At 41.6% G+C, this 26,690-nt stretch overlaps 1 protein-coding gene and 1 pseudogene across 1 annotated transcript in view; both read left to right on the forward strand.

Annotated features, from left to right (window-relative positions):
* Tbca (tubulin folding cofactor A) overlaps window positions 1-7,593 on the forward strand; it is a 52,657-nt gene extending 45,064 nt beyond the window's left edge. The window contains exons 3-4 of the mRNA XM_021660402.2: window positions 4,188-4,274; window positions 7,340-7,593. Of these exons, the coding sequence (XP_021516077.1) occupies window positions 4,188-4,274; window positions 7,340-7,420 (168 nt within the window). The 3' untranslated portion in view covers window positions 7,421-7,593. The remainder of the gene's footprint in view (window positions 1-4,187; window positions 4,275-7,339) is intronic.
* An 11,636-nt stretch (window positions 7,594-19,229) lies between these two features.
* Window positions 19,230-20,499, forward strand: LOC110563347 (GTP-binding nuclear protein Ran-like; annotated as a pseudogene).
* The last annotated feature ends 6,191 nt before the right edge of the window (window positions 20,500-26,690 follow it).

A 26,690-nucleotide genomic window follows, 5' to 3' on the forward strand; every position in this document is an offset into this window, starting at 1 on the left:
TTTAAATTCAGAAATAGCTCCCCAAACTGATGTGAAGACCATTAAAGTAAAATATATACTGTATGTCTCATAATAGGTAGGAAACTGATGCAGACCAGAGGTTCATCTACAGTGAAGGATAATGAAAGTGCTGTATGCACACAGTGGACTAGAACTCAAATTAGGATGATGTCATAAAATTTGCAGGAAATGTATGGAACTGGTTGGTTTGGGTAGTTACATACATTTTCTGTTCTTGTATTATAGTCGTTCCTGGACCTCTTCATTCTTTCAGTGGCTACAGGAGCCATTCAGTGTAGTGCTTGGTGATTTCTGCCTACTCACTTGATCTTGCTAGAAGTGTGTCCACTTCTTTAAGTCAACCTTTTGTTTTGCTGACTTCTCTCTCTGTAGTTTTCCTATGTATAATTTTATCAATTTGTACCTTTATAATCACTTTAACTCCTTTGATTGTTTTGAGTTTATTTACTGCCTTTTTCTATTTGTTTTTTGTTGTTTTGGGGGAGGAGAGGTTGGTGTGTTTGGTTTTTGTTACTTTTGACAGGGTCTCAATATGTAGCCCTGGCTATCCTGGAACTGCCTGATTAGACCAGCCAGGCTTAAGTGCTGGTTCTTTTTTATATTTTTTGAGGTAAAAACATAGATTGGAGAGCACTTATCCTTGCTGATGTGAGCATTCAGTGCTGCATTTCCATCCCAGCACTAGTTTTGGTCTGGCTGCATCCCACAGTTTTCGGCCTTAGCCTTCCAAGTGCTAGGATTAAAGGTGTGTGCTACCTCTACCCTATTGACTCTAGTTGTAGTCAGAGCATGTGCTATGTATGATTGTGTGGTTTTTAGGTTTTTGTTTTGTTTTCATTGTTTGACCTAGGACATGGTCTGCTGCAGTGTTTCATAGGGCTTACATGTATTTCCTTACTAATAGCTTACTGTGCTGGTGTCTATTTCATGCCTACCTTTGCTCATTTTTGTCTAATATTTCTATAAATTATTGAACATAAGTATGGAAATGCCCATCTAAATATGTGCATTTGTCTGTTTATCTGTTCAGTTTGTACACAGAATCATGTTGTCTTGATATGCTGATGATGTTAATATGATACTCCTTTTGCCCCTAACAGCATTTCTTGATCTGCAGCAGTCTACTCTATGCAGTATTAATGTACTCACTTTTACTGATGTGTTTTTTTTTTTTTCAAGTTTCCACATCATTTTCCATCCTTTTATTTTCTGTTTCTTTGTATCTGAAGTGAATCTCTTATGGATGGCATATGGTTGGGTACAGTCAGTCTATCTCCATACTTTAGAAGGTTTGTTTGCACCATTTACATTTCATGTTGTTGCTGTACCAGTTTACACCCCCTTCTCCTTTTTCCCTCAGTGGATTCAGCAGTAACCAGACAAACACAGGTCAAACGGATTCCTAATTCACCATGCAAGCATGTTAACATCCTGCCACTATTTAAAAGAAAAGACTTGGGCTAGAGAGATGGCTTAGAGGTTAAAAGAGAACACTTGATTATAATTTCGGAGTTCCATCTGACAAATGAATATGATTTTCATTGGCTCCAGAGACAGCTGATACTATTCTAAAGGCTGTAAACCCCTGGTTCCAAGAGCTGGCTTGCTCAGGAAGCTGCAAGCCTCACTCTAATCAGTCGCCAGACAGCCTAACAACGTTGCCACATTGTTTCACAGAGGTCTTCCAGTGACAAAGAATTCTTATTGATTGTAATATTTCCTTTCAATTTTTGTTAAATTATAAAAGAAATCAATCAACTTTTAGGTTCTGCAGTCTATAGATTGCCTAGTCTTTCCTAACTTCCATTTTACCAGAGTACATACCCCCAAAAAGTTATAACTTGTTTTAAAATGCATCTCATGTCAGGGGAAGTGGCATTCCATGGTGTTCCCCCAAGGTTCCTTATGTGTCCTGTGCTAAGACCCTGATTTCCCCTCAGATATAATGTAGTAAGCATTAGAATAAACCATGTAGTCAAGGCTTCTAAAGAAAGGTACCACTCATTGGAATCACTGCTTTCCAAGGAAGATACTGTGAAAGAACAATACTCAGTTAAATTTGTATTTCATCATGTTAAGTTGTTATTTCTTGTGGACAAAATCCCAGAAAGTGGGCACTAAGTTCCCACTCCTAGTTAAGAAACTGTTCCCAAATGAAAACTGCTGGGAGAAACAAAATCAGTTTCCTTTAATGGAGTGATACTTGGTATATCAACCGCAGTCCAGGGCAGGCTCAGGAGTAGTTAGCTAACACAATTTGGACTCCATGGTTTTTAGTGGCCTTTTTGTTTGTTTGTTTGTTTGTTTGTTTTTTAAAAAACATGAACTTGGCTGGGTAGCAATTTGGGAAGGGCCTGGGAGGAGATGGGGGACAGGAAAGAATATGACAGTATACTGTGGAAATTCCCAGAGAATTAAAAATATTATCCCTGGGGCAGTAGTAATTAATTGCTACAAGTGAAAGTATTCAACTTACAGATATGATGCAGGTATGGCTTATGTTGTTTAAAAATTACATATGGCAAATATATTCAATGCAAATTTTGGGGTTTTTGGTTTTTTTTTTGTTGTTGTTTTGTTTTTTAATTTCAGCCTACTGTAGATTAAATCTTCAGGTGTGGAACCTGTGGCGGTGGGGACTGACTGTAGAGGAAGTTTAGTGAATAATTGGGGTGGAATACAGGAGAATGAACTTTTGCACTGTTCTAGCTTGCTAGACTATCAGAAGAGATAAGAAAGAATAGAGGTTATGTTGCACAGTGCTGCTTAAAGTTCATTCAGTAACATTAAAGCTTGAGAAAAATGTAAAGATACATTGTGCTTGTATATGAGTTTGACCTAATTCTTTGTATTCATCTTTTTATTCATCGTCTTATTTAATACCTGTAAGCTATTCTGCAGGAATTCCATAGGAGGGGAAATCTGAAATGTTCCTCTCCCCAGTTTTTCATACCAGATATACAAAAATAACTTAGTGGCATTGATTGAATGTCTATTTACCTGAGAGTAAAAAGTCATGCTCCTATGTTTGAGATTTTAACCCATGCCTTATTAGTAACCCAAGAAAATAGACATGCATAGAGTACCTGAATGCTGTAATGGTTGTATTACAGTATAAGCTATTACAGACTGTCAAAGAAAGCAGGAAGATACTGGGACCTACTAAAGTTTCCATTATATTTCAGTATTTTTGCCATTAACTTGTGTAAATCTTGTTTTATTTGAGCTAGGTAATCTTGATTAATTTTGTACCCTTTTCTCTGAAAGCTTTTGATCGAACATATTTTGGGAAAAAAAAAATTGTTACCGTTATATCTCTCTCTGAGAATAATTAAGGAAACAAAGCTTTTGTACCAAGTGAAAAAAGGCTTATAATTCACCATCTTGACTGACTAGTGACCAATTTCCTAATTTTCTTTTGTGTTTTGATATACAATATTGCTTTAAGTGGTAGATTTTATGTCCAACATCTTTTAGAGTAAATGTGTTTCTGTGTTTTTCTTCATGTGGAATAGGCAGGAAGTTTGGATTCAGAGGGCACCACATTGATAATTTGTCTCAAACTGCTTGGGGAGAATAATCTGTCTCCTAAAATGAAGCACAAGGATAAGTAATAACTTTTTATGCATGATAAGCACCAAAATATGAACCTGCTGGTCTTTGCTTTTCATTTTTCTTTACCTCTGTCTTTCAGTGAGTCCCTCCTGCAGTGTGCACATGATGTGATCAATAACTCAATAACTTCTCTCATGCAGTAATTATCTCCCTGTGATATTATCTGAGCACTGTTTTCCTTTATTACCCAAAGATGCAGGAGATATTTATATGACCAGCTGATCCCATTTTAGATAAAGGTGCTTTGTGGCAGCAGGGGAATCATTTGCTTTAAATAGCCTTTTAAAATAAGAGCTGAATGAAAAGCTTTGCCAGTTAATTTTCACTTAACTATGAGAAGGTGATTATCAAACAGGAGAAAAATACAAAACTTTTGTGCAAGTTCCACTTAGAACTTGTACTTTGTAGATATTACAATATAATAAACCCAATTTAGAGGGTTGAATCATTAACATAATCATACTTTTTATTTCTTCCAAATCATTAGTTATATAAAGTAAATATTCATAGTTGTGTCATCTCGACGTGCCTCACAAATGTTGTCATGACAGGCAGAGATCCTGCAAGAGTCGAGGATGATGATCCCAGATTGCCAACGCCGGTTGGAAGCAGCATATACAGATCTTCAGCAAATATTAGTAAGTAAAGATTTGTCTCAGATTTTAAATTGTTTTCAACCTAATACATGGAAAACAAAATTTTTGAATATTTTACACTATAGCTACTTGAAGTGATGTTTTATTCATTTGTTCATATGGTCTTAGTTTCTCCTCTTGTATGATTACATATTCTTGGCTCAGAGTTCCAGGTCACAGTCCACCATAGCAGGAAGTCACATGACTTGAGAGAGCCTAGTTATAGTGCATCCATAGTCAGGAACAGGATGAAGTGAATGTTTGTGTGCTTATCTCCCCTGCTGAGGGAATGGTCCAGCCCACAATTAAGACATGTCTTCCCAAATCACTTAATATAATCAAGATAATCTCCCAGTGATATGCTCAGACACTCACACTGACTTGGGCAGTCCCTTACTGGCATGTTGGAGGCTTGCCTCCTAGCTGATAGCTGGTAGTCAGTACTAACGGCCATTCCCTGTGTCAGCATGCTTTTAAATATTAAAGAGTGTAACTTGGGTTTGCATTATGTCTCCAGTAAAAGGACTTTTCTGTCATGTTTATTCTACTTAATTAAATATCTGGGTATTTGAGCTATAATAACAAGTATACATACAGTACTAGTTTTGACCAGCAGTATCTATTTGGTTGTGTGTGTGTGTGTGTGTGCATACTTTTTTTTTTTAAATTAACAGTGAGCCAAGTGCTCAAAATTGATTTAATTCAATGTTTCAAATTAATTTAGCCCTTGGAATTATTTTAGATTCAAACCTAAATTAACGTGAGAGAAAGGGAGAAAGAGGTAAGAGCAGACCTCTCATGAAGCACATGGGCGGTACTACTGTAGTAACTGTACAGATGTTTGACAAACAGTGGTTAGTTGAGTTTATAAATGAGTCAAAGTGTAAGGAAAAACCACTTTTTAATAGACAGATGCACAGTGCAGTTATCTTAGTTCCACTTTTTGTTGCTGGGATAAAATACCTTGACAAAAGCAACTTAAGGGACAAAGAGCAGCTCACAGTTCCAGGTTACAATCTATCACTGCAGGAACGGCAGGTGAAGGAGCACATTACAGCCACATGAAGAGCAGACGAAGTGACCTAATGTTCCGGTGGTTCTAGTGAGACCCAGAGTTCTAGAGCACGTCAGCTTGACACCAGTGCCAGCCATCACAACTCTACATCCTGTCTACTTGACACGCAGGCACCCAGGGCAGCCTTCACAACTCTACCTCCATCTACTTGGCACGCAGACACGTCACTGTGAGCTGTGACCTTTTCTTTTCCCTTTATCCCCTAACTTTCATGTTCATCTCCTAATGTAAAATAATGTAAACATTTATCTTTAAATTTTCCAATATTTTTAAAGGCTGGAGGCTTGTCACTGTGAGTTTCTACAAAATCAAATTAAGCTGTATACTATCAGCATAAAATAGTACAGAGTAAGTGTTCCTAATTGAAAATGGAAGAATAAGTGAAATTCCAGCACAGAAAACACCAAACCCGGCAGCTCTTTGTCCCCCCTCTGGGGCTTACAATGAAACTGGCTGTGATCTAAAGGCTTAGGCAGCCCCACCCCACTCCAGCCATGCAACCTGCAGCACATAGCTTCTGTCAGCCCCACTCCACACCTACAGTTCTCCTTGAAGGATGCCCCAAGGTCCTGGCTTTGCCTTCCTTCTGGGGTCCCACTGCAGCTTGAGCCCCACCTTGTTGCTCAGCCTCTCAGTGCCCCTTCCCACAAGGACCCCTCCACACCACACAGTGCCTGGCCTCGCTGCGCTCATTGACCCTCACACTTACATCTTTCATAATCTCAAAGCACATACCACCTGGACAGCAGCCACGTTCTGTTGACAGCCTTTTCCCTTTGGACCATGACTGTGACTGACCTTGAAGACGGTTTCCTATGCAGTTGCTTTCCAGGAATAGGGAATGCCGTTGGCTTTCTTCTGTGAGTTTGCATCTTCTCAAGGTGGAGCTTCTTAAGTGGTGTAGTTTTGCCTTTAGGACTGTCTTTTCATTCTCCCTGTACAGCACAGGAGGATTCTCACGCAACATTAGACAAATCTGTCCATTATCTTTACATTTAACTTCACTCAGGTTCTCAGAACAGCAGCAGAATGAAGCCAGATTGTTGGCTACAATGTCACAGGAATGGCCCCTAGCCCGGGGTTAAGGAATTGCTACCAGTCATCCAAATTTTTTGCGTTATTGTTCCTGGTAAACATACACATCATTCATTGTCTTTTTAACTGTGTGCATCTTTTGTTGACCTCACACAATTGTTATGCATCACTACATTTAAAAATCAAAGGCTGGGGTGATGGACCCAGGTTCAGTTCCCAGCACCATATGGCAGCTCACAACCAACTACAACTCCAGTTCCAGGGATCCAACACGTAATACAGTAGTCAATACACATAATCAATACATAGAAAATAAGAACTTTTTTGAAATCAAAGTCTTCTATCTGAAAATTTAGGCATTTTTTCATTAGTCTGTTGCTACTATAATATTTTAGTGAAAGTTTCCTATAAGTGTGTATAAAACATCAGAAATTTGAGGATGTTTTGTTTGGTCTCAATATGTTATACTCTTTAATAAGCAGACAGCTTACTTTTCTAATTTGATTGTGTTTAACTTGTGTGACATGCATAACAGCTTTTGGCATTGGAAGTACTTAGAGTATTATTTATGATGATGCTCCTGTCATGTTAACACATTAGCAAATCCTTGTTTTTTTACTTTCAATGCATTGTAAATAATCTTTTTGTATGATGATGTTGGCCAAGTAAGAATGATTGTTTTACATTTGTGTGAAGTTTTTATTTAATTACTTAATGCTAATAATTTTAGGAAACTGTGTTCTTAATTACAACATGAAAATACGTAGTATGAGAATATATAGTAAAAATAAGCGAACCTCTCATTTCTTCCTTTCCTGGTAACAAAGAGACAGAACTGTCATATATTTAGAAATCTAGAATCCTTTTCTTTAATTCTTGAGTTACTTACTGGTATGTAGTATAAACAGCAAAGTGTTGAAGCTCCTAAAGGACAAATTAATTTTGCTCTTCCTTTCAGGAAAGTGAAAAGGACTTGGAAGAAGCTGAGGAGTATAAAGAAGCACGTGTAGTTCTGGATTCAGTGAAGTTGGAAGCCTGAACTTTTTCAGTACAGGGTGTTTTTTGCATTCAATCCTGGGGTCCACTCTACGATTTGTTATTTTTGACCATTGCTGTGTTTAGTAATATGAAAATGTGGTTCTTTTTATGCAGTTGCATATATTTTTCTTTGCATAACTTAATGTGTCAAATAAATGAGTTCATCTAATAAAATTGTTTATTTCATACTTTACTAAATTTTCAATTAACCACTTAGTTAAATGGTTGCCATTAAATTGGGTGCTTTTGGCAGATGTCAGTTTCTGTATGAAGTTTAAATACTTCATAATCATACATTGGGTCTAAAAAGGTAGTCCATCAGCTAGGGAAGACTAGGGAGGCACTCCATCTGTGCAGCTGTAGGAACCAATGTCCCTGCTCTCTGGGCAAAGACTTTCCAGTGTGGACTTTGGCAAAGAGGCACCCAGACCCTCCACCTATGCTCTGTAAGTGAGCCCAGTAAACTCATTGGTTCCCCAGATTGAATTTTGGTGGTATCATGCTTTGGTTTGTTGTTGGGCCCTTAGGATGAGGGCTACACTTTATATCTCACCTGTAACTGGACTTTTTGGCTGTTTTATTGGGTATTTTTACCTACTATCCTTCTTCACCCCAATCCCTTCCAACACCCCAACACTAGGTAGGTAAGAAAGAACGTTAGAGGGGGAAAGGGGCATAGACCTCCTTAGACTACTTCCTGCTAATTAGGAGCATTGAGTTCATTGGTGCCAATTTGATCTTTACTGAGAGGATATCTAGTTTCTTCGACTCATATCTTTTTGCTCAACCACTTGACAAACATCAACAAACTTCAGCAGCTGACTCTTCAGAGAACCTCAAGCCCCTCTCAGGGTTCTGGCATTTATAAAGAGTCCCCAGAATTCTAGACTATCTTCAGCTGGCAAAATCATGCCCCTGGTAAAGCACGAGACAAATCATAGTCAGCTGCTATGGACAGTCTGAAGCAGCTCCATATTTGACACCTGGGATTAAAACAAAAATATATTCACATAACATAACTGGGTTTTTAAAGAAACTGAAATTCTCACTACCTTCCCCTAGGAAGGAGTTTTAGCAACATGATGACACAGCCAAACATGACTTATTTTTTACTTCCTACCCATTTTTGGTGTGGTATTAATGATGGAGTTAGAGCCTTAAACATGGTAGACAAGTGCTCAGCTACCAAGCTATGTCTCCAGCTGCTTCCTTCCCCCCTCCCCCTAAATACCCATCTCACTTATTTTCTTATGTGTCTGGAACATGTGTGTAAACTTTATGGGCCCAGCCAAATATGAGCATTGATACAGTGAACCAGAACAGTATTAAATAACACAAAAGTTTAAACCCACAATGGAGGAAAGGTACAGTACTGGAAAGTGCTGTGTGGGTTAGTCTGATGAGTTCAGATCACTAGCAGACTATGGCATATTTACCAAAACTCAGGACTGGAGAAGAGAAAATTATACCTTTTCCTAGCATTTTTGAAGGTTTCTTCCTGTCAGACTGCAGGATGTGCCCTCCTTCTGTCTTAGCCTCTCATTTGTACTTGGCTGTGGGGAGATCAACCCTAGTAAATCGTGTTTTCCCCACAGATCCCGACAGGAGCATTCTGGTTGAGCTTTTGATTGTTTGCATTTATGAATGAGCGTTAATTTCCCAGTAAGTAGACTGTCCTTCCTTTAACCTGTATTGTACTGTGCCAGCAGTTCCTTAAGAAGAACTAGAACTGTGGGGGTTGGGGGGGAATACACTGAAAATACGTACATGTTTATTCTATAAATAAGGAAAGCTAGTTAATATACTGTTCATCTAACAGTTCTCACCTTTCTGGACAGTAACATTCAGAACCTAACATTTTACAATTGCCTATAACTATGCACTGAATCTTCCAAATTGAGTAGTCAAACCTGTTTAAATCACTTTGCAAAACTTCATCATATTAGTGAGCTTTTTAAAAATCCCATTGGACTTAATAAGGACATATCCTAGAACTGGTTATCATTTAAATCTTATTATTTGGCCATTTTAGACAAACCAAGGATAGATTAATCCTTTCTTTGAACGGTGAATTGGGGGGCTTTAAATGTCAGTAGAAATTTGACATGTATGAAAGAGCAAGGGTTCTGAAGCCTTTGGCATTAAAGAGTTAATCAGATTATTTAGTCCTTGAAGCCCTGTTGAGTGTGTTAGCTGGAAAGGAATTGAATGGTTCAGAAATAGTGTACTTTGAAACAAATTAGAAGTATTAGTGTACTTGAAATTCAAGAGTGCTTCTTAAAATCCACATCGCACTCCACTCGTCATGTTCTGCTCTTATGAGAAGTACTTTTCAGACACTCACAGACAGACAGACCTGTGCCTGCCTTCTATTTTGTGCCTTCTGATGGGCAGTTGGTGTGATGCGTTCATATTTTTCAAGGGAAATATTTTCATTATATCATAAGATACTGTTATTGTACAATGTTTTCAAATTAATACAGATTTTTTTCAATAGAAAAAAGATGAAGAATAAAAACAAATGCTTCCAAAGTGCATAAATTGCAATAAATAAAAAATTATATTAAAAAACAAAACAAAAAAACCAAATGCTTCACAGAGGAAGAAATGCAAATGGATAGTTGTGTTTCTGCTGTTCAACTGCAGTAGTAATTAGTTTCAAATTGGAAATGAATACTGAGTTGTTGGCCTGGTGTACTTAGTATTAGCCAGTGAGACGAGATAAGGGAAGGAATGCGAAATACTGGAGAAGCTATGTCATTCTCCTTACAAGCAGCTGCTAAGTAACAGGAAAGTGGGAGAGCTGCCTGTACAATAAGTTAAATTAACACAGGCACTTGCGAAATTACACAACACTGAAGGCTTGGATTATGTCACCCAAAAACAGACATGTTGATGACCTAACCTCCAGAACTTGAGAATGAAGCTGTATTTGTAAATGGAATTCTTGTAGAAAGAGATAAAACCATTGACTAACCCAATATCCTAGCAAAGTGAGACAGGACAGGGCCAGAGGATGGCAGAAATGAAAGGTGTGTCTCTGTGAGCTATGGTGTGACCCTGGTGATGCAGAAATAAAGAGACAGGCATGGAGTATTCTCATTGTGTCCACTGATACCCCTGCGGGTGCCCACGACTGTCTTCACACCCAGGCTGTTGTTCTTCCAGCGGTCTTAGAACACATGTGGCAGCAGTGACCAAACAGAAAAAAACTGAGCTCTGTAGTTACTTTAAAAGGAACTATATCTGGAAAAAATAACTGAAAAAAATGTTACTTCTTATGTCAGTCTACAATCTAAATTTAATGAATAATATGCAGTAGGGTTTGGAGCAAGGTAGAGATTGAAGGGAATGACTATGAAATCCAATCAAGAGGTTCTTTGCTCTGGCTGGGAGGAATGATGAAAAAGAATGAGAGAACTGAGCTCCACCTGCTATTAGAATTCCTAAGTAACACCAAAATAGGTGCCTATTGTGTGCAAGGACCTGGGTCTAACCTGTGGCACTCAAGCACATAAGAGTATACAGACATGCTTCCTAAAGAGACAGTGGGCTCAGGAGCAAATTATATATAATAAATATGGAAGTATATACAAAGTTACATGTGTGAATTCAGTGTATGATAGAGGCTTTTTCAGATTCCTGGATAAGAAGTAGATTATTCAATGACTAGCAATCTGGAAAACAAAATATGTCTACATAAAATGATTTTAGTATGAAAAAGAAAAAGCTAGAAGACGACGCTGAGAAAGAAATTTTCAGTTGGTGCAGTAAGCAGGGAAGGGGGAATTTGATGCACTGTCAGGAGAATATTTGAAGATTCTCCACAACGTAATGTAGAGAGGTGCAACCCAGCCTGTATAAAGATAGGAAAAATAAGCAGGAGACCATTAGGAAAGTCTAAATGTGGAGCATGGACAGGCTGGGTCCGGAGAGTGCAGGAAACTGTCCTAAAGCTGTCGTGTTGGAGCTGAGGCTAGGATCTCAGCACACGAGCATTAGTCTTTTTCTGGGAACTGTGAGGTTCACCGAGATCTGTTCTAATCCAAACACTACAGATCGCTAGCTCACGCCTCCAGCAAGTGTCCCCTCACACATACTCCATTTGACCCTTCTCCCTGACTACACACAATTTAAGGGTATCCTTGGGTCCTGAATTCAGGGTTAGCACGTAGGGTAAATTGCATGCAAGGAAAAGCCTGTGGTACATCTGCTTCACAAGTCTGAGGCACGATCAAGGACAGTTAAGAAGACAGCAATGACTGGAGGTGGCTTAGTGGTTAGAGCACCTCCTCGCATGCAAACGAGCCTACGTTCAGTTGTCAGCACCAGTAAACGCCATCTCGGGGTAGACAGCGTCATCTCCACAGCTCAAATCTTGGATTATCAGCTATATTTCAGCAAATGATGTAATTTCACAAATAGAACCAACTGATAAATGAAAGCAGAAGGTAACGGCTGCCAGTGGCTGGATGCTTACACGGAGACAGGGGAGAGAGGCCAGCTGCTGCCCCTAGCACTGAGCCAGGCCTGATGACCATGTGGATCTACACAGGGAACGGAAAATGGGGACTGCTGCTTTAGATGGAATTTGAGCATGGGAGTACAGAAAGTATTCCAAAGTCACCCATTGTCTCCTGAGGGTGGGTTAGGTAATCAGAGATAGAAATGAGGCAATTTTTATATTAAACTACTTACTCATATTTTAGAAAAGGATTTTTAACCACAAAAGTCTTTCTTACATATCAGTAGGAAGCATCAAGCCTCTGGTTAGAAATAAATGGACAGATAGCATGGAAAGCTGATGCATAAAGGAAGTACAGAGCCCTAGAGGCTGCCTGCTGCCAAGCCACCCAGAGTCAGCCCGGGACCCACATGGTGAAGGGAAAGAGCTAACTCCGAAAGCTCTCCTCTGCTCCCCACGGCACATTGTGGCACACGCTTACCTACGTGTTCACACTCGATGAAGTACAGCTGGGCCTGCTGGCACACGCCTGGAATCCCGTGCCTGTAAAAGGAGAGTCAGGAGTCCAAGCTCGTCCTCAGCCTTAGAAGGAGTTTCTTGCTTGCCTGGGCTACATGAGACTGTCAAAAAGAAAAAAGCACCACAGACTAAGGGGCCTCACAAGCGATATGAATAACAAGAGAATGAAAATTTGAATGAGATTCCTCTCCCCTCTCCCCAGTCAACTCAGCAAGGAATTTTAAAAATTCTTAGATAAAAGTGACAAATTTAGGAGTTAAAATGTATACAGTGGTACAAGTAGAAACAAAGAAGCAGTAAAACTACAATGCTTTAAAAATTTGTTTCCTGAAACCATCCCGTGCCAGACTGTTGGCGGGCTCAGCCGGTGGTTCAGGTTGATAAGAGCTGAGCCCATGTGCTGCTTAGTTACATTAGTACTGTATAATGCAACCGAAACACCAGCGTTCAGGCCTGACCAGCCTCGACTCCAGGCCGAGGAGCTGGTGGACAGGAAGTACCGGACATGCGGTAGGAATAGTTAAATGACTCACAGGGATGCAGTGAGCCCAAGGTGGGGACTCCAGGAAAAAGCACAGCTTCTTCAATGCATTCAAGTAACAATCTGTAAGCATTCAAATAACAAATCTGCAATGGGAGTTGCAACTTTTTTTTTTTTTTTTTTAGTATTTTAACTGTGAAAACAATTGAGGAGGCCTGACCAATTCTTGGATAATTGATGCTAATGAATTAGTGTTGATTTCTTAGTTACGATGTTATTGTAATTTGTTTAAAAAAAGCTAGAAGTGCATACATTGAGAGATTATGCTGATATATTGATCAACTAAATTACAAAATGGATGACTTTTTCTTGAAAGCAACTTGATAGACTGAAGCAGTCACTGATGGTCATTTTTGGTTGTGTTGTTTACTTATTGTTGAAACTGTAAAGTTCTCCCCATATTTTGGATACTTTATCACATGTATCTTTTGAAAGTGTATTCTCCCAACCTAGCGTATAAGATAGCCAGTTCTTCCAGGATTGTTGGCTGAACAGACTGTTTGCTATTTTCAATACTAATTGGCCAAGTCTGTGTGGACTCTGTGGAGTCAGGACTCTGTTCTGTTCCACTGAGCCATTTTCTGTCCTTTCACCCTTACCACCCTTCTTGAATGCTGGAATACTATAGCTTTATAGGAAATCTTGAGATTGGATGTTGTGCCCCCAGCTGCATTTATCCTGGCTTGATCACCACAGATTACCTGCCGAGCTGTTAACGGGATCTCCCGGAGCCTGTAGATGAACACACTCACTCAGAACAGGAGTGTTTGTCTGTCTTATTTCTGACTTTGTTCCCTGTGATTTACGTCAAGGACATCTTGTACTGATTCTGTTAGTTATGCCTGTGAATTTCATTTTCTGGGAGTGTAGACTGTAACAGGAATTTTATTTGCCTGTCTCAGTTGTTGTCGTGGAGGCTTGCTGCTGAATAAGCTCACCCTGTCTTGTTCTTTCTGAGCTCTGGGCTGGCTGGGTCAGCTCAGCTGTTCTGGCCCTTACTCCTCTCCCAGCTGATTTATTCAATGTGGATTCTCTCTCGTGCCCCGGATTGTTCTTCTTGTCTTCAAACTAACTCCAGTAATCTTTTCTAGTCTTTGGCTCTTTCTCATTCTCTGGCTCATTCTGTCTTTACCTGTGTCTGTCTAACTCGTTCACTCGTTCAACCTCTCTGTAAAGTTCTAGTAAAACTGCCTCTACCCTCTCATTTCTGTGTGGCTCCTTTACTTAGTTTCCCTTTCCTCTCACCTCTTGTGAGAGTTGGGCATGTCCTATTCCATCAAGTCTTTCCCTGATTTGTCACTTTTTTGGCCACTCAAATAGATATAACTTTCAAACATGGCTGCTTTCTTCTACAAACTAACTTTACCTTCATTGTTTGGGATGTACCACCACACCTGGACCTAAGCTTTTCCTTACCTGAAACTCGCTGTATACCAGGCTGGCCTTGATCTCAGATCTGCTTGCCTCTGTCTCCCTGATTAAAGGTGTGTTTGTATTCAAACCAGATTACACAGACCTAGAAGGTCTTTGGATGTGATCTCTTGCCAGAGCAGCCAGTTCTGAATTTAAATTCCTCTACAACTTCCTCCTTTCTGTTTAAGAAAAAAAAGTTGTACACAGTTTAACTTCTACATTAGATACAATTATCAATCCCATAAACGGAACAGTCTGAATGTCCTTATGAAGATGCACTCAGCCATTGATGCAATGATCCTCCATCATAATTGCCTTAACTTCTCTGTAGTTGGGCTTTTCTAAATTGTCAAATGAAAAAGTGGCCATTGGAGAGGGTGCACAGCACTCCTGATGGAGCAGTACACACACACACACACACACACACACACACACAGTAATGATGTAGTTGTTTTCACCTTTGGAGAGTCTGATAAAATAGATTCGGAGTTGGGCTTCTTGGAACCAAACTTTTATTAAACCCCCCAACCCACCCTCTCCTGCATGTGCATGCAGCCAGGATGAGACTCACCAAGCTTAGAATCTATAAGAATCTTCTAGTTCCATATTCTAATAGCAATATCACCAGTTACAGCCACTTGACGTCAAAAAAGAAAAATAACCCCAGAGCATGCAGTACTTTTTACCATTCTTCCTCTAGTTCTCTAGACATCTGTGGATCAATTTATTTATTTATTTCAACAACTCTCCTCACTGGAGGGGGAGGAGAGCTGGAAATGACTACACTAGACAGTGTAATGATCTATCAAAGAGCAGTAACTCCTTTCTGAATTTCAAAAACGTCCTTTCAAAAACGTCCCTGCTCTGCTTAGAAACTCACTCCCCTTCACTTTTAACTGTTGATTACTTTCATATGTATATAACTTCATATACATATATATATAGTTTTTTTTTTTCTTTTTGAGACAGAATCTATGTAGTCCTGACTATCGTAAAACTTGCTATGTAGACTAAACTCAGATCCATTTGCCTCTACCTCCCAAGTGCTGGGATTAAAGGCTTGTGCCACCACCCATGACATCGCATATTAAATTGAGCATCTTAGAAGTCAGCAGACTCCTGGCCTACCATCTTCTCAGTCTCACTCTCCAGGGCCACTTCTAACTTCCTCCTGTGTCTTCAGGTGGAACCCTCCCGGTTCCTAAGAAAGGCTTACACAGGTGGAGGACCCCTAACCTGAAACCCGGACTTCCCCATAATTCATATGACTTGACTGTGCAGCTTGGGCAAAGTCTGTACAAATATTCCCATATCCTGAAAGTCCTGGAATCTGGAGTATGTCTGACCCCAGGCAGGATTCCCCCACTCGTAGGGCTTCTCACTGCTCTGCAGCATTTATTGACTTCTGGTAATGACCTTGGGGAATCTCGTGCTCTTAGGCCAATCAATGTGGTATGATTATGTTTGATTGACCCATAATTATTTTATTATAGCATCCATTTTTAATGTTAGCTTTCTATAAGCTCGCAAATAAAGTGTTTTGAGGTGCTTTGACACATCTGTCAAACAGGTGGAGTCAGTTTTCCCAAACTTAAGACGAAGCCTGCCTGGGTTTATCATGGGCCCTCTCTCAGACTTCTTCCCATGTTTAGAACCTCCAGCACCTGCTCTCTGATGATTCCTTCCCTCCTAATTTCTTCACGTTAGATCCTCAGTTTCCAGAATTCTATGTCTTCCTCTTTTGTGAACTTCATTATTTAGACTTCAGAGGTTCTGCGTTGTTCTTCTGTATGTGTTCCGTTAGGTACTGTAGCACTGGAGGCACTTAAGTTGTTGAATGCTTGAAATGTGGATTGTGTAAATTGAGACATGCTGTGTTAATATAAAATGGCTAGAAAGTACTTTATTATAATTTATACTGTATATTAAAAATGATAGTCTTAGATTTACTGGCTTTAAATGATTACTAAAATTAATTCTCCCAGCTGATTTTTCACTTTTAAACTTTGCTACCAGAAAACAACTGTGGTTGGTAATAAGCTCTATGAAGCAGCATGGCTCCAATATATGTTGTTTTTCCTGTTCTGTTTTCCATTTGTTAATTTGTTGTTTTCTGGGAAATTTTCTAGATGTCACCTTTCATCCCTCCACTGATCTTTTACATCATCATCATCATCTCTAAGATTCTTTGTTGGTCTCTCAGCCCTTCTTATACCCAGCATCCTCATGTGTTTTATGCGTGCGATAATTGCTCACCCCTCTGATCGTCTCTTCTCATTTTAATTGCACTTGTCTGGTTTCCTCTGAGCGCCCTCATGCTCTTGGCTTGATCTTCTGTTTGCATCTTGAAGGCATCTCTCAGGTGTATGTGATGCTGCTTCTTGGCCACGCATCCCTACTCAGGGGCGGGAGAGCAGCCTGGAGATGCTGTGTGGGTGGCTGCTCACCAAAGTCCTCCTCAGGGAGTGGACGGGGAGAAACAGGGAGGAACCCCAGGTGTTACCTTAGAGGCTCTTCTCTGCGTTGCTCAAGCAGAGCCCTCAGGCAGCCGTGTAGGGGTGTCGTGGGGAAACAGGGTGTGTGTGGGCCTGGGAGATGGCTATGAGGAGCCACATGTCCCAGTGCCTACGTTTCTGGTCCTCTGTGTTTCTAAATCCAGACTCAGTAGAGAAATAAAACTTCCGATCTTGGCAAAGTCAGTGCCATCCTGAGCATGTCCATATCCTTGATGGGCTGAGACCCTGTCTTCTGCGTCCCTGAATGCTTAGGTCATTTCTTCCTCTAGCTCATTCACACTGAGCTGTGCTTTCCGTCATTTGTCATTTGTTTCAAAGACAAAATTCTCATTATGTAGCCCCAGCTTGCCCCAAACTTGCTGAATAGAGTGGGCTGACCTCAAACTCATAGCTCTTCCCCTGCCTCTGCCTCAGCCTCAGGAGATTAAAGGTGTGTGCAGCTATGCCCAAACTTTCCATTTTTTGAAGACTGTGTGTAAACCTTTCATCCACTGCTGTCTCCTGCCCTGTTTTTGCTATTCTTATGAGTCACTTAAAATTATTTAGCGTTTTCCTGGTGGGATTTCTGTAAAGAGAGATTAACACAAGGTGGACACTTTTCCCACCTGTACAGGGAGGTCCTGTTTCTCCCCAGAGCTTTGATTACTTCCTGATTCTTATTTTCTCCTCTAAGAGATAGCAGTTTCTTCCAGGGCGTGTCAAGGTCTGCTTTATCTTTAAGTCAGACACAGGCGCGAACACACACACACACACACACACACACACACACACACACACACACTTTTTCTTGATTCCACATATTCATATAAATATGTCTTCTTGTATCTTTATATATCATATATAATCATAAATATCTCTCCATATATTTTATTATACATCATCTATATAACACATACACACATATTATAACCTGAATACTCAACAGAAAAGGAAATCATTTGAACAAATTATACTTTTGTTTGGTCCTTGTGTGTGCCATGGCTTAAGTGTCCCTTTACCTCTCTGGGTCATAGGAAGAGACTAGCATTTAGTGTCTGGATGATTCCTCTTGTCTTTGGTGTTACATTCTAGGAATCCCTGTGTCCACTTTCATTATCGCCTTTGACTATTTGCTTCCTGGAAGTAATATTATGTTGCTACAGACATCTAACTTGGTACACACTTAAAGAGATCTTTTGCAAAAGGAAAACTTTTAACCCACCTAGAGAAGAAATGTATCTTCCAGTGAAGGGCGACCTGATCCATGACTGCTGGTATAATTTTTTTTTTTAATGTATACACCTTACCCTTGTTCATTTAAATATAGATTTCTCCCCCACCCCATCCCCAACCCTCTGGTTTCAATCCGGATATTGCATTGTGATACTCGTTCTAAGCGTCCTGTCTCAACTCTTGTGTAAATAGGAACAAAATAAAGCAACTGGACACAATGTTGAGCAGGGAGGAGCCAGAGGACAGGAAAGAGGGGAGGAACCAGAAGGCAGGAGATGAGTGGGAGGAGAAGGGGCCAGAGGAGAGCTGGAGGAGAGATCTTGGAGGACGTGGAACATGAACCAGACCTAAGATTTCACAAAAAGCAAGTATAATGTGGGAAATCTAAATGTTAGGAAACTGAGGGCTTGGAGGTTTAGGAGGGAGTAAATATTGCCCAGCATTGTGTTCTAGGTTAACTAAAAACCTAGTCTCTGTGTGGTGATTTGGTTATACAGCTGCTGAGGATTAACAGCAGCAATACCAGAAGTTAAACCCATAGTAAATATTAATTGTCTCTTACAACACATGACCCACAGCGGTGCCAAGATCAGTGAGGAGAACCACACAGGGGAACAGTGCCTGAGTCTCCAGGAGTCTGTGAGGTTGGAGAGGTAGGACAATAAAGCTACAGGAGTCTGCTTTAAGCTGTGGATTTTACTCAGGCTGGAGAGGCAAAGCCGTCAGGAGGAGGCTGCAGCCACTGATTTGTTTGTTTCTCACAGCTCCGGAACCAGGCTGCGTCACACCAGGCAGACCAAGAAAAGGCCTGGGCTTTCTGGATTTAAAGAAGGGGATGCCAGGGTGTGAAGCTGAGGGTTAGAGAGTGTGGGTCAACTTGGCAGGCTCTGATAGCAGTGTGGCCCCTCCTTGTCTGGCATGTGACCTGTGGTGAGGAAGGTACAGGCACGGTGCCTACTGGGATGTTAAGCTGCAAAGAGAAGGCGGTTGGTTTAGAAGAAGGTCTCTGTTGGCTTCCTCCTACCAAGTCATTGTTTGCTACTTCTGAGAAGTGACCAGCCCGGGGAGGAACAATCTCATCCCCACCAAACACCGTAGCATCAGGAATACAGAAAACAAGCAAAGGCAGGATCTACAGCTACAGCGGACCAGACCCAGCCTGATGTAAGGTCCTCAGAAGCAGCAGGGGGTTGCAGGGGGTGGTTCTGTGTGGAAGAGCAAAGGCCAGGAAGCCCTCACTCAGCCATCAGCAGAAGCTGATGCTGGTAAAACGAGTAGGGACAGGACACAGGTTCTCACACTCTATACAGCATGTTACAGAGTTCCTTTCCTCCCTGTTAACAGTATAAAGTAGGTGTCCCTAACCCTTACTGTAAGTATAACAGCTCTGAGGAAAAAGGCTTCTCCAATGGAAGCGTTACAGCTCTGAGGGAAAAGTTCTCCTGGTGATGGGGAGATGTTGGGAAAGCCTGCTGCTAAGGTTGAAGTCTGGCATTACGGAAAGCTCTGAGCTAGGTGCAAAATGGCAGACTCCCTTTCCCTGTGACGCTTCCTCTTCCCACCTGGGGGATCCCAGACCCCACACCTTCTACCTGAGGAGTGTCTCATAGCCCTTAGGGAAATTATAGGTCCAGCTCCCTCTCTCCCGATAAGAAAGGGTTCAGCGTGCTTCAGTTGGACAGGCACGATGGCCGCCCAGGGAGAGCTGCAGGTCCAGTTCAAGCTCGTGCTGGTGGGCAACAGTGGCACTGGGAAGATGACATTCATGAAGCGCCACTTGATGGGAAAGTTCAAGAAGTGTGTTGCCACCCCAGGCTTGGAGGTGCCCCCGCTCGTCTTCCATACCAACAAAAGACCCACCAAGTTCAGCGTGTGGAACACAGACAGGAGAAGTTTGGGGGCCACGCGATGGCTACTGCATCCAAACCCAGTGTGCCATTATAAAGTTTGATGTAACAGCAAGAGTTACTCACATACCTAATTGGCACAGAGATCTGGTAAGGGTGTGTGTGTGTGTGTGTGTGTGTGTGTGTGTGTAAATATCCCCATTTTATTTTGTGGCAGGAAGATGAAGGCAAAATCTGTTGTCTTCCACGGAAAGAAGAATCTCCAGTACGATGACATTTCTGCCAAGAGTAATTACCACCTTGGTCTGGTTTGCCAGAAAGCTCATTGGAGATCTTAACTTGGAGTTTGTTGCCATGTCTGCTCTTGCCCCGCCTGAGGTGGGCATGGGCCCAACTTTGGCAGCACAGCATGAGCGTGACTTAGAGGTTGCTCAGACAACTGCCCTCCCAGATGAGGGTGACCTGTGAGACACTGAAGATGGAGCCCATGTCAGGAGTCAACTTCTATAGGCAACTGTCCTGCAGTGTCAGTGGGACAGCATGGTGCCACCTTAGTTAGCTAACTGAGTGTCTGCTTCATTGGGATGCTGAAGGAGAAGAATGGCTTCGACATGAATGTGGCAGTTAAAACATTTTTTTTAAACTTGCATATTTATCTGTTTAGAACAGAGATGTTTCCTTCCTGAATTTCAAAGATGAGATTGCTACAGTTGCATCACAATATTCAGTGTGAAATCTTGTTTGTTACTGTCATTCTCATTCTTTTCATTTAGAATCAGAATAAAGTTGTATTTCAAATAATCTAAAGAAAAAAAAAAAGAACTGGTTCATCAAGCACCTGGGATTCCTGGAATGTGTCCCCATGCTAATGAGGTGTCTCAGTACCTTAGCCCTTCCGGCCAGTGATATTTGTCCACCCTGGATATTCCTTCCCCCTCCCAAAAGTTCTATATAACCCTTGTTCAGCCCAGTTTTGCCTCCCCAAACCTGATCCCAGAGTTGTCATTTCTGTTCATACTCAAGGGCCTTCCAAACTCCCTGTCTGCCAAGAAACCACAAAATCACACTACACAACAAACCTCATACAAGGGATTTATTGGGAAGGAAAAACCAGGAGGGTGGCTGCCTCCTCCACTCAGGAGAGAATCAACGGAGAACTGACAGGGTTTATGTAGGGTTTCTTGGGGGCAAAACCTTCTAGAGTGGAGATTTCCAGGATAGGGATTGGTGAGTTTTCAAGTCCAGAGCTTGGCAGCCTGCATCTGGAGAGTACTGTGGGTGGGGCCTGGAGGTTTGGCAGGTCGTCAGAGGTGGGACCTGGCAGCTCAAGGGGTGAGAGGCTTATATTTATAAAAGGAGGAGGGGGGAAAAGCCACTACTGAACAGGAACAGGATAGAAGAGTGTCTGGTCAGGGACACTCTGGCCACTAGTTTATATCTGTATCAAGGGGAAATCCCTTAAACTGTGAGGACAAGATTTTAGGGTTGTGATTCATCTTCATAATAAGTGTTACACCCAGTTCATGAGACACCCTCCCCACCCCAAAGACCACCAGGAATCGACTCTGCTGCAAAACACATTAGATACAAGCTCAAGCTGCAAAACTTCCTGTGGAAGCAGGAGAGGAATACGGTGGCACAGTCTAGGGGGACAAGGTTTTTATAGGGCAAGACCACAAGTGGAGGGTTACATGCCTTGGTGTTACATGATTGGGTAAGGAAAATGACTTTTGAAATGATTGGTTTACTTTAGGCGTCAAGTCCATAAATGGTTCTGGCCTGGCCATCTGGGCCGGTTTCCTAGCAACTGTATCTCTAATGGGCAGGAAAAGAATACAGTAAGGCTATTTCCTCCCCCTCAGGTGGCTGGACATATCTCCACCCAGCTGGCCTTTGTTCAGGCTTGTGCTTTAAACTTTAAACCAATACCCCCCCCCAAAAAAAACCTAATTTTTAATTCTTTGGTCTCTCACAAACCCCACGCCCCAAAAATCCAATAAAACACCTGTTTTCCCCAAATCTGTGCCATCCTGATTTCTTCAGTTAAAGCTCATGTGAGGCTGCTTTACCTGTCTATTGTCCAGGGGTGCATTTTCGTGTCTGTTATCAGGAGTAGAGTGTTCCAGTCAGCAAGTCTTACTGGTCATACGACCACAAGTCCCCTATCTGCCAGCCTTTGATCTTAATATTATTTATTATTGTTGTGATTATTAGTTGTTATTTTGTGTGTGTGTGTGTGTGCGCGTGTGTTTGTGAGGGAGACAGAGAGAGAGAGAAAAAAATGTAGTCTAACTTTGGGGAATCAATTCTCTCCACCTACTTTCATGTGGACTGGATGTTAAACTCTGGTCCTTAAGCTTTCATGGCTCACCCCACACCCCTCACTGAGATAATCTGCTCTCCCCTACCAGGCTTCTGCCCATAATGAAATAAGATGGCTGTTCTATCTGCCTACAGGTACATACTCCAAGACTCAGGCAGGAAGTAAGAAAAGGTGAAATGGCAAAGTTCAACATACAACCAAGAGTTCCTTTAACCTGTAAGGCTCAGACAAAATTTCTCCTTCACCTTATCAGCTAGCACCAAGCCAATGGCCTACCCTCCAAAACAATGATAGAAATGGCAGAAAGTAACTGTTGCTGCTCCAAACATGACTGAGGTTCTAGTTAAGGACAAGATATGAATGGATTGTGTTTAGTATTGTCTGCCACAGAGGGATAAAGGGAATAAGATAAGATCTTTTTTGATGACATGAAACAACTGTTAGAAGCTGTAGCATAATTCCTAGCTTGTCATATGCTCTCTGAAAAGGGAGTCTATTTGTTACTATTAGTATCAATGATAATAGAATGTATTGTTTCAGGGTCTTGATTTTTATAATTCCAGTAATTCAACAAATGTTTATGGCATGGCTACAGTGTTTAGGCTTTAGGTGTTTGGAGTCAAGAAAGGAAAAGACTCAGACCCCTGACTCCTAAGATCTTTTTGGCCATGGAGACAAGTACACGGTAAATTGGATGTTATCCAAGATTCAGCAGCCTTGGAAGGTTTAAAGCAGACTTCCCCATTCCCAAAACATCTAGAAGAGCTCCTAGTCCTTAGCCCAAAGGAAAGGGAATCAGTGATTCATCACGACTGCATTCCCAGCATGGGGTGGTACTCAGGTGTCAGCACGAGAACAAGTGCTCTTCTGAGTGACAGGAGAATTCCTTCAGGTCAAAACTTCTGTTCACTCTGTGGTTTCTAATTAGCAGACCTGATGTTTCTATGGATTGCACATTGGGTCAGCAAATATGTTCTACATATCTTCCACCATTAGACAGAATGCATCACCAAAATGTGGACAAAGAGTAGTAAATTGAGATCCTCGGGTATAGCCTAAAAGTCATCTGAGGGGAAGTGGAGAGAAGGCTCAGAAGCTGGGGAGTACTTAGTGTTTTCCAGAGAGCTCACATTTGGTTTCCCACACCCATGTCAAGTTTGGTTCCTCACAACTGCCCCTGCAACTCCAGCTCCAGAGACTGTGATGCCTCCTGACTGAGGCACCCACACACACAGGACATGCATTGTGCACACACAAATAACAGCAATAACAAATCTTTCTCTAAGAAAAAAATGAGAAGCTTTACAAAACGTCACTTAGGATACTCAGTGCAGTCTCTTTGTAGTGATGACCACTCTCTTCTGCTAATTGAAAAAAATTCTGCTTCCTATGAAGTATGAAAAGAAAGCTTTCTCTGTGTTTTTAATGATGAAGTTAATGAAACTCACAGACTGGCTGGCAGAAACAAAATAAAGTCACATCTGGAAACAGCTGTGCCAGCAATTAAATGGCATTTAATGTGACTGATATCAAAAGGGTGGGTTTTCTCCCCCTGGCATTAAGAATGCAAAACTCCAGGCTTCCAAGCTATTCTGCCATAATAGTTTTGAGTCATTGGGTGTTTACCAATCATTCTAATATTTACAAAGAAAAACCCCCCAATGAGCCATAGAAGGGGATTTGAATCAGGGAAAAAATAAAACTAAGCAAGAAAAAAATGAACAGGAGCTTCACAGTTTGAATTTTGAGAACAGGCATAAATTTTAGATTTTTTTTCTCCTCTACACATTAACTGTTCAGTATTTTAGTTCAATGAAATAAAGGCCCCTTGCTTCCCATACCAATCAAGTGACCTCCTGCCTTGCTATAATTAGTGGCAAACTTCAATATGCAAGCAAAAAAACCACCTAATTAAAAAGTGTAATTCATTACATAGATGATTCAAAAGGCTAGATTAGATCACTGATAGAGCTCATGTGAAACTCTTTGAGCTGTGGGTATTGGCTGCTTTCCCTGCTGTTCCTCAGGTTCGGAGTATTTTCATGGGAATGAGTTTATCAAAGTGGGAAGGGTTTAGAGGTGATGGTTTTAGCTAATCATTGCTAAACATTTAAAGCCTTGCAATTATTTTTATCAATTACCCAAGTATATGCCAACAAAGAAATGGCCTTATCTTCCTGCTTGGTGTTGAGTGGCCTAATGTTATTAGTGAATATTGATTAAGTGCCTGTTGAGTGCTAGATGCCACTCAAAACACACAGTTACTTTTTAGTTTACCGTGGTTAGAAAATGGCTCCTCTGGGCTACACAGCTCTCTAATTCCTCTAGTAATATGGCAAGGCTGCAGGGCCTTAAAGAAAGGTTTTGTCAAGATTTTCTCTCTGCTTGTATTCACCCTTACCATGCAAGCCATGTTTAAGCCTCAAAATGTGAATTGAAGTCCAGAGCTTGCCTGTGCCCCTGTTTGCTCAAGGAACTATTCTGTGAAGGCAATGGGCTAAAAGACCCACCAAAACCTCTCAGTTAGGGTTCTGTCTTGGTGTTTTTGTCTTTTATTGTTGTTTGGTTTGGTTTGGTTTGGTTGGTTTAGAGATAGTGCTATGTCTATTACTAGGAGGCTAGCAGTCCAGGCTAGCCTCAAGCTCTCTATATAAGACAACCCTTGACCACCTCATCATACTTTCTCCAACTCCGAAGTACCACAACAGCTGGTGGGGTCTGTTAACTCACACTGTCTTTGGGGGGATAAAGGACCTTGGATCTTGGTTCCACCTTCCAAAATGCAATTGCTAAAGCTATAATATCAACCACTTCTCCTAAGCAGGAAAACATCTATAAACAAATGCGCTTGATCTAGCTCCACACGACCACTTCAGCAGTAGCAAAGAACATTACAAGAATAAGTCTCAGTTTTTCCCTCAATGTATTTGGCAACATTTATCACTGCAATGGTGAACACTGTCTGTTAGTCCCTAATGTCTAGGAGAGCCAAGCCAACCCACCACAAGCACTTCCCTCCATGATAAAAGCCATCGGAGGGGCTACTGTCTTAACTTCATATTGAACACTGGAGCCTGGGTCCTGTGACTTCCTCAACTTCTCACTCTTTGACCTTTGGGTGGCTGATGCTCCTGTGATGAGAGACTTTGTGCAAAGAGTGATACAGTGGTCACTGCGGTTGCAGTGCTTCAGGTAGCCTGGAACCCAATCTGGACAAAGATGGGAGGTTGTAGGGAGCTACTCAGCTCCCGCAACCTCCCAGGTGATGTGGTGGTGGCTTCATCATGGGAAGACCTTGGAATGAGTATTGAAAGTAAAAATGATGGGGCTGGAGAGATGGCTCAACTAGGTGAGAACACTCTTGCAGAGGACCTGGGTTCGAGTCCCAACACCCACAGGGCAGCTTACAATTTCTGTAACTTTATTTTCAGAGGATCTGACACCCTCACACAGACATACATGCAGGCAAAACACCAATGCAAATAAAGTAAAAATAAATTAAAATTTTAAAAAGGAAGTGGAGACAAGGTTTGCTATTGGGATGGATGTCAGATGGAAATGGGAATCATGGATGATTTCGGTTTGAGCAAAGGAATGAAAACTTACTAAGTACCTGTTGCTTTATGTGCATAAAACACCTCTGTCCTGCCCTTGGGGAACTTGCCATGTAACAGGCACTAAGTAAGCACTCAATCAGCTTGGTAGGAGCCCTATGAGCTGCTCCACAGAAGCACAGGTAAGGTTCTGGGAGGTGCATGGAAGGCCACCACCCGGCCTGAGAGGCCATATTGAAAATGGAGTCTGAAGGCTGAGAGAAAGACCACTCTGAGAAGGATAGAAGGAGATTGTCCAAGGAAAAGGGAGAGTGTGAATAGTGGCCTTGAGCCAGAGGGAAATGCTTTTGTGACTTCTCAAGAAGCTAAAGTGGGTCTATGTGTTCACCAAGTAAAAGGAAAAGCAGAGAGAGACAGACAGACAGAGACAGAGAAACAGACAGAGACAGAGACAGAGAGAGAAATGTTTCACCAGTTATTGGCCAAAGAAGGATCTGTGTGTGTGTGTGTGTTTTCACATGCACATAATGATTAGCAGCAACAGGATCTGAAGTTTTGTGACTTATATATTCTGTGGTCTAAAAACCTGGAAACGGAGCTGCAGCTATGGTGTTGTGCCGTAGTGTGGCCGAGAGCTCCTTGGTGGAGAAAGCACTTGACTGCTGTGCATGAGGCTCTGGGTTCAATCCTCAGAACTGAATACAATCACAAAGGAGAAAACCGAGGGCAGCAGGTGGCTTAGCACTTACCCTCAATCCTGGTGGCCTGAGTTCAATGTGAGGGGCCCTCGGTAACAGGAGGGAGCCAACTCCCACAAGTTGTCCTCTGCTCTGCCCGTGTGTGCTGCTCATCACACGTGTGTGCTCAGGCACGCACCACAC

This window comes from Meriones unguiculatus, chromosome 6 (genome assembly GCF_030254825.1).
Source record: "Meriones unguiculatus strain TT.TT164.6M chromosome 6, Bangor_MerUng_6.1, whole genome shotgun sequence".
Lineage (NCBI taxonomy): Eukaryota > Metazoa > Chordata > Mammalia > Rodentia > Muridae > Meriones > Meriones unguiculatus.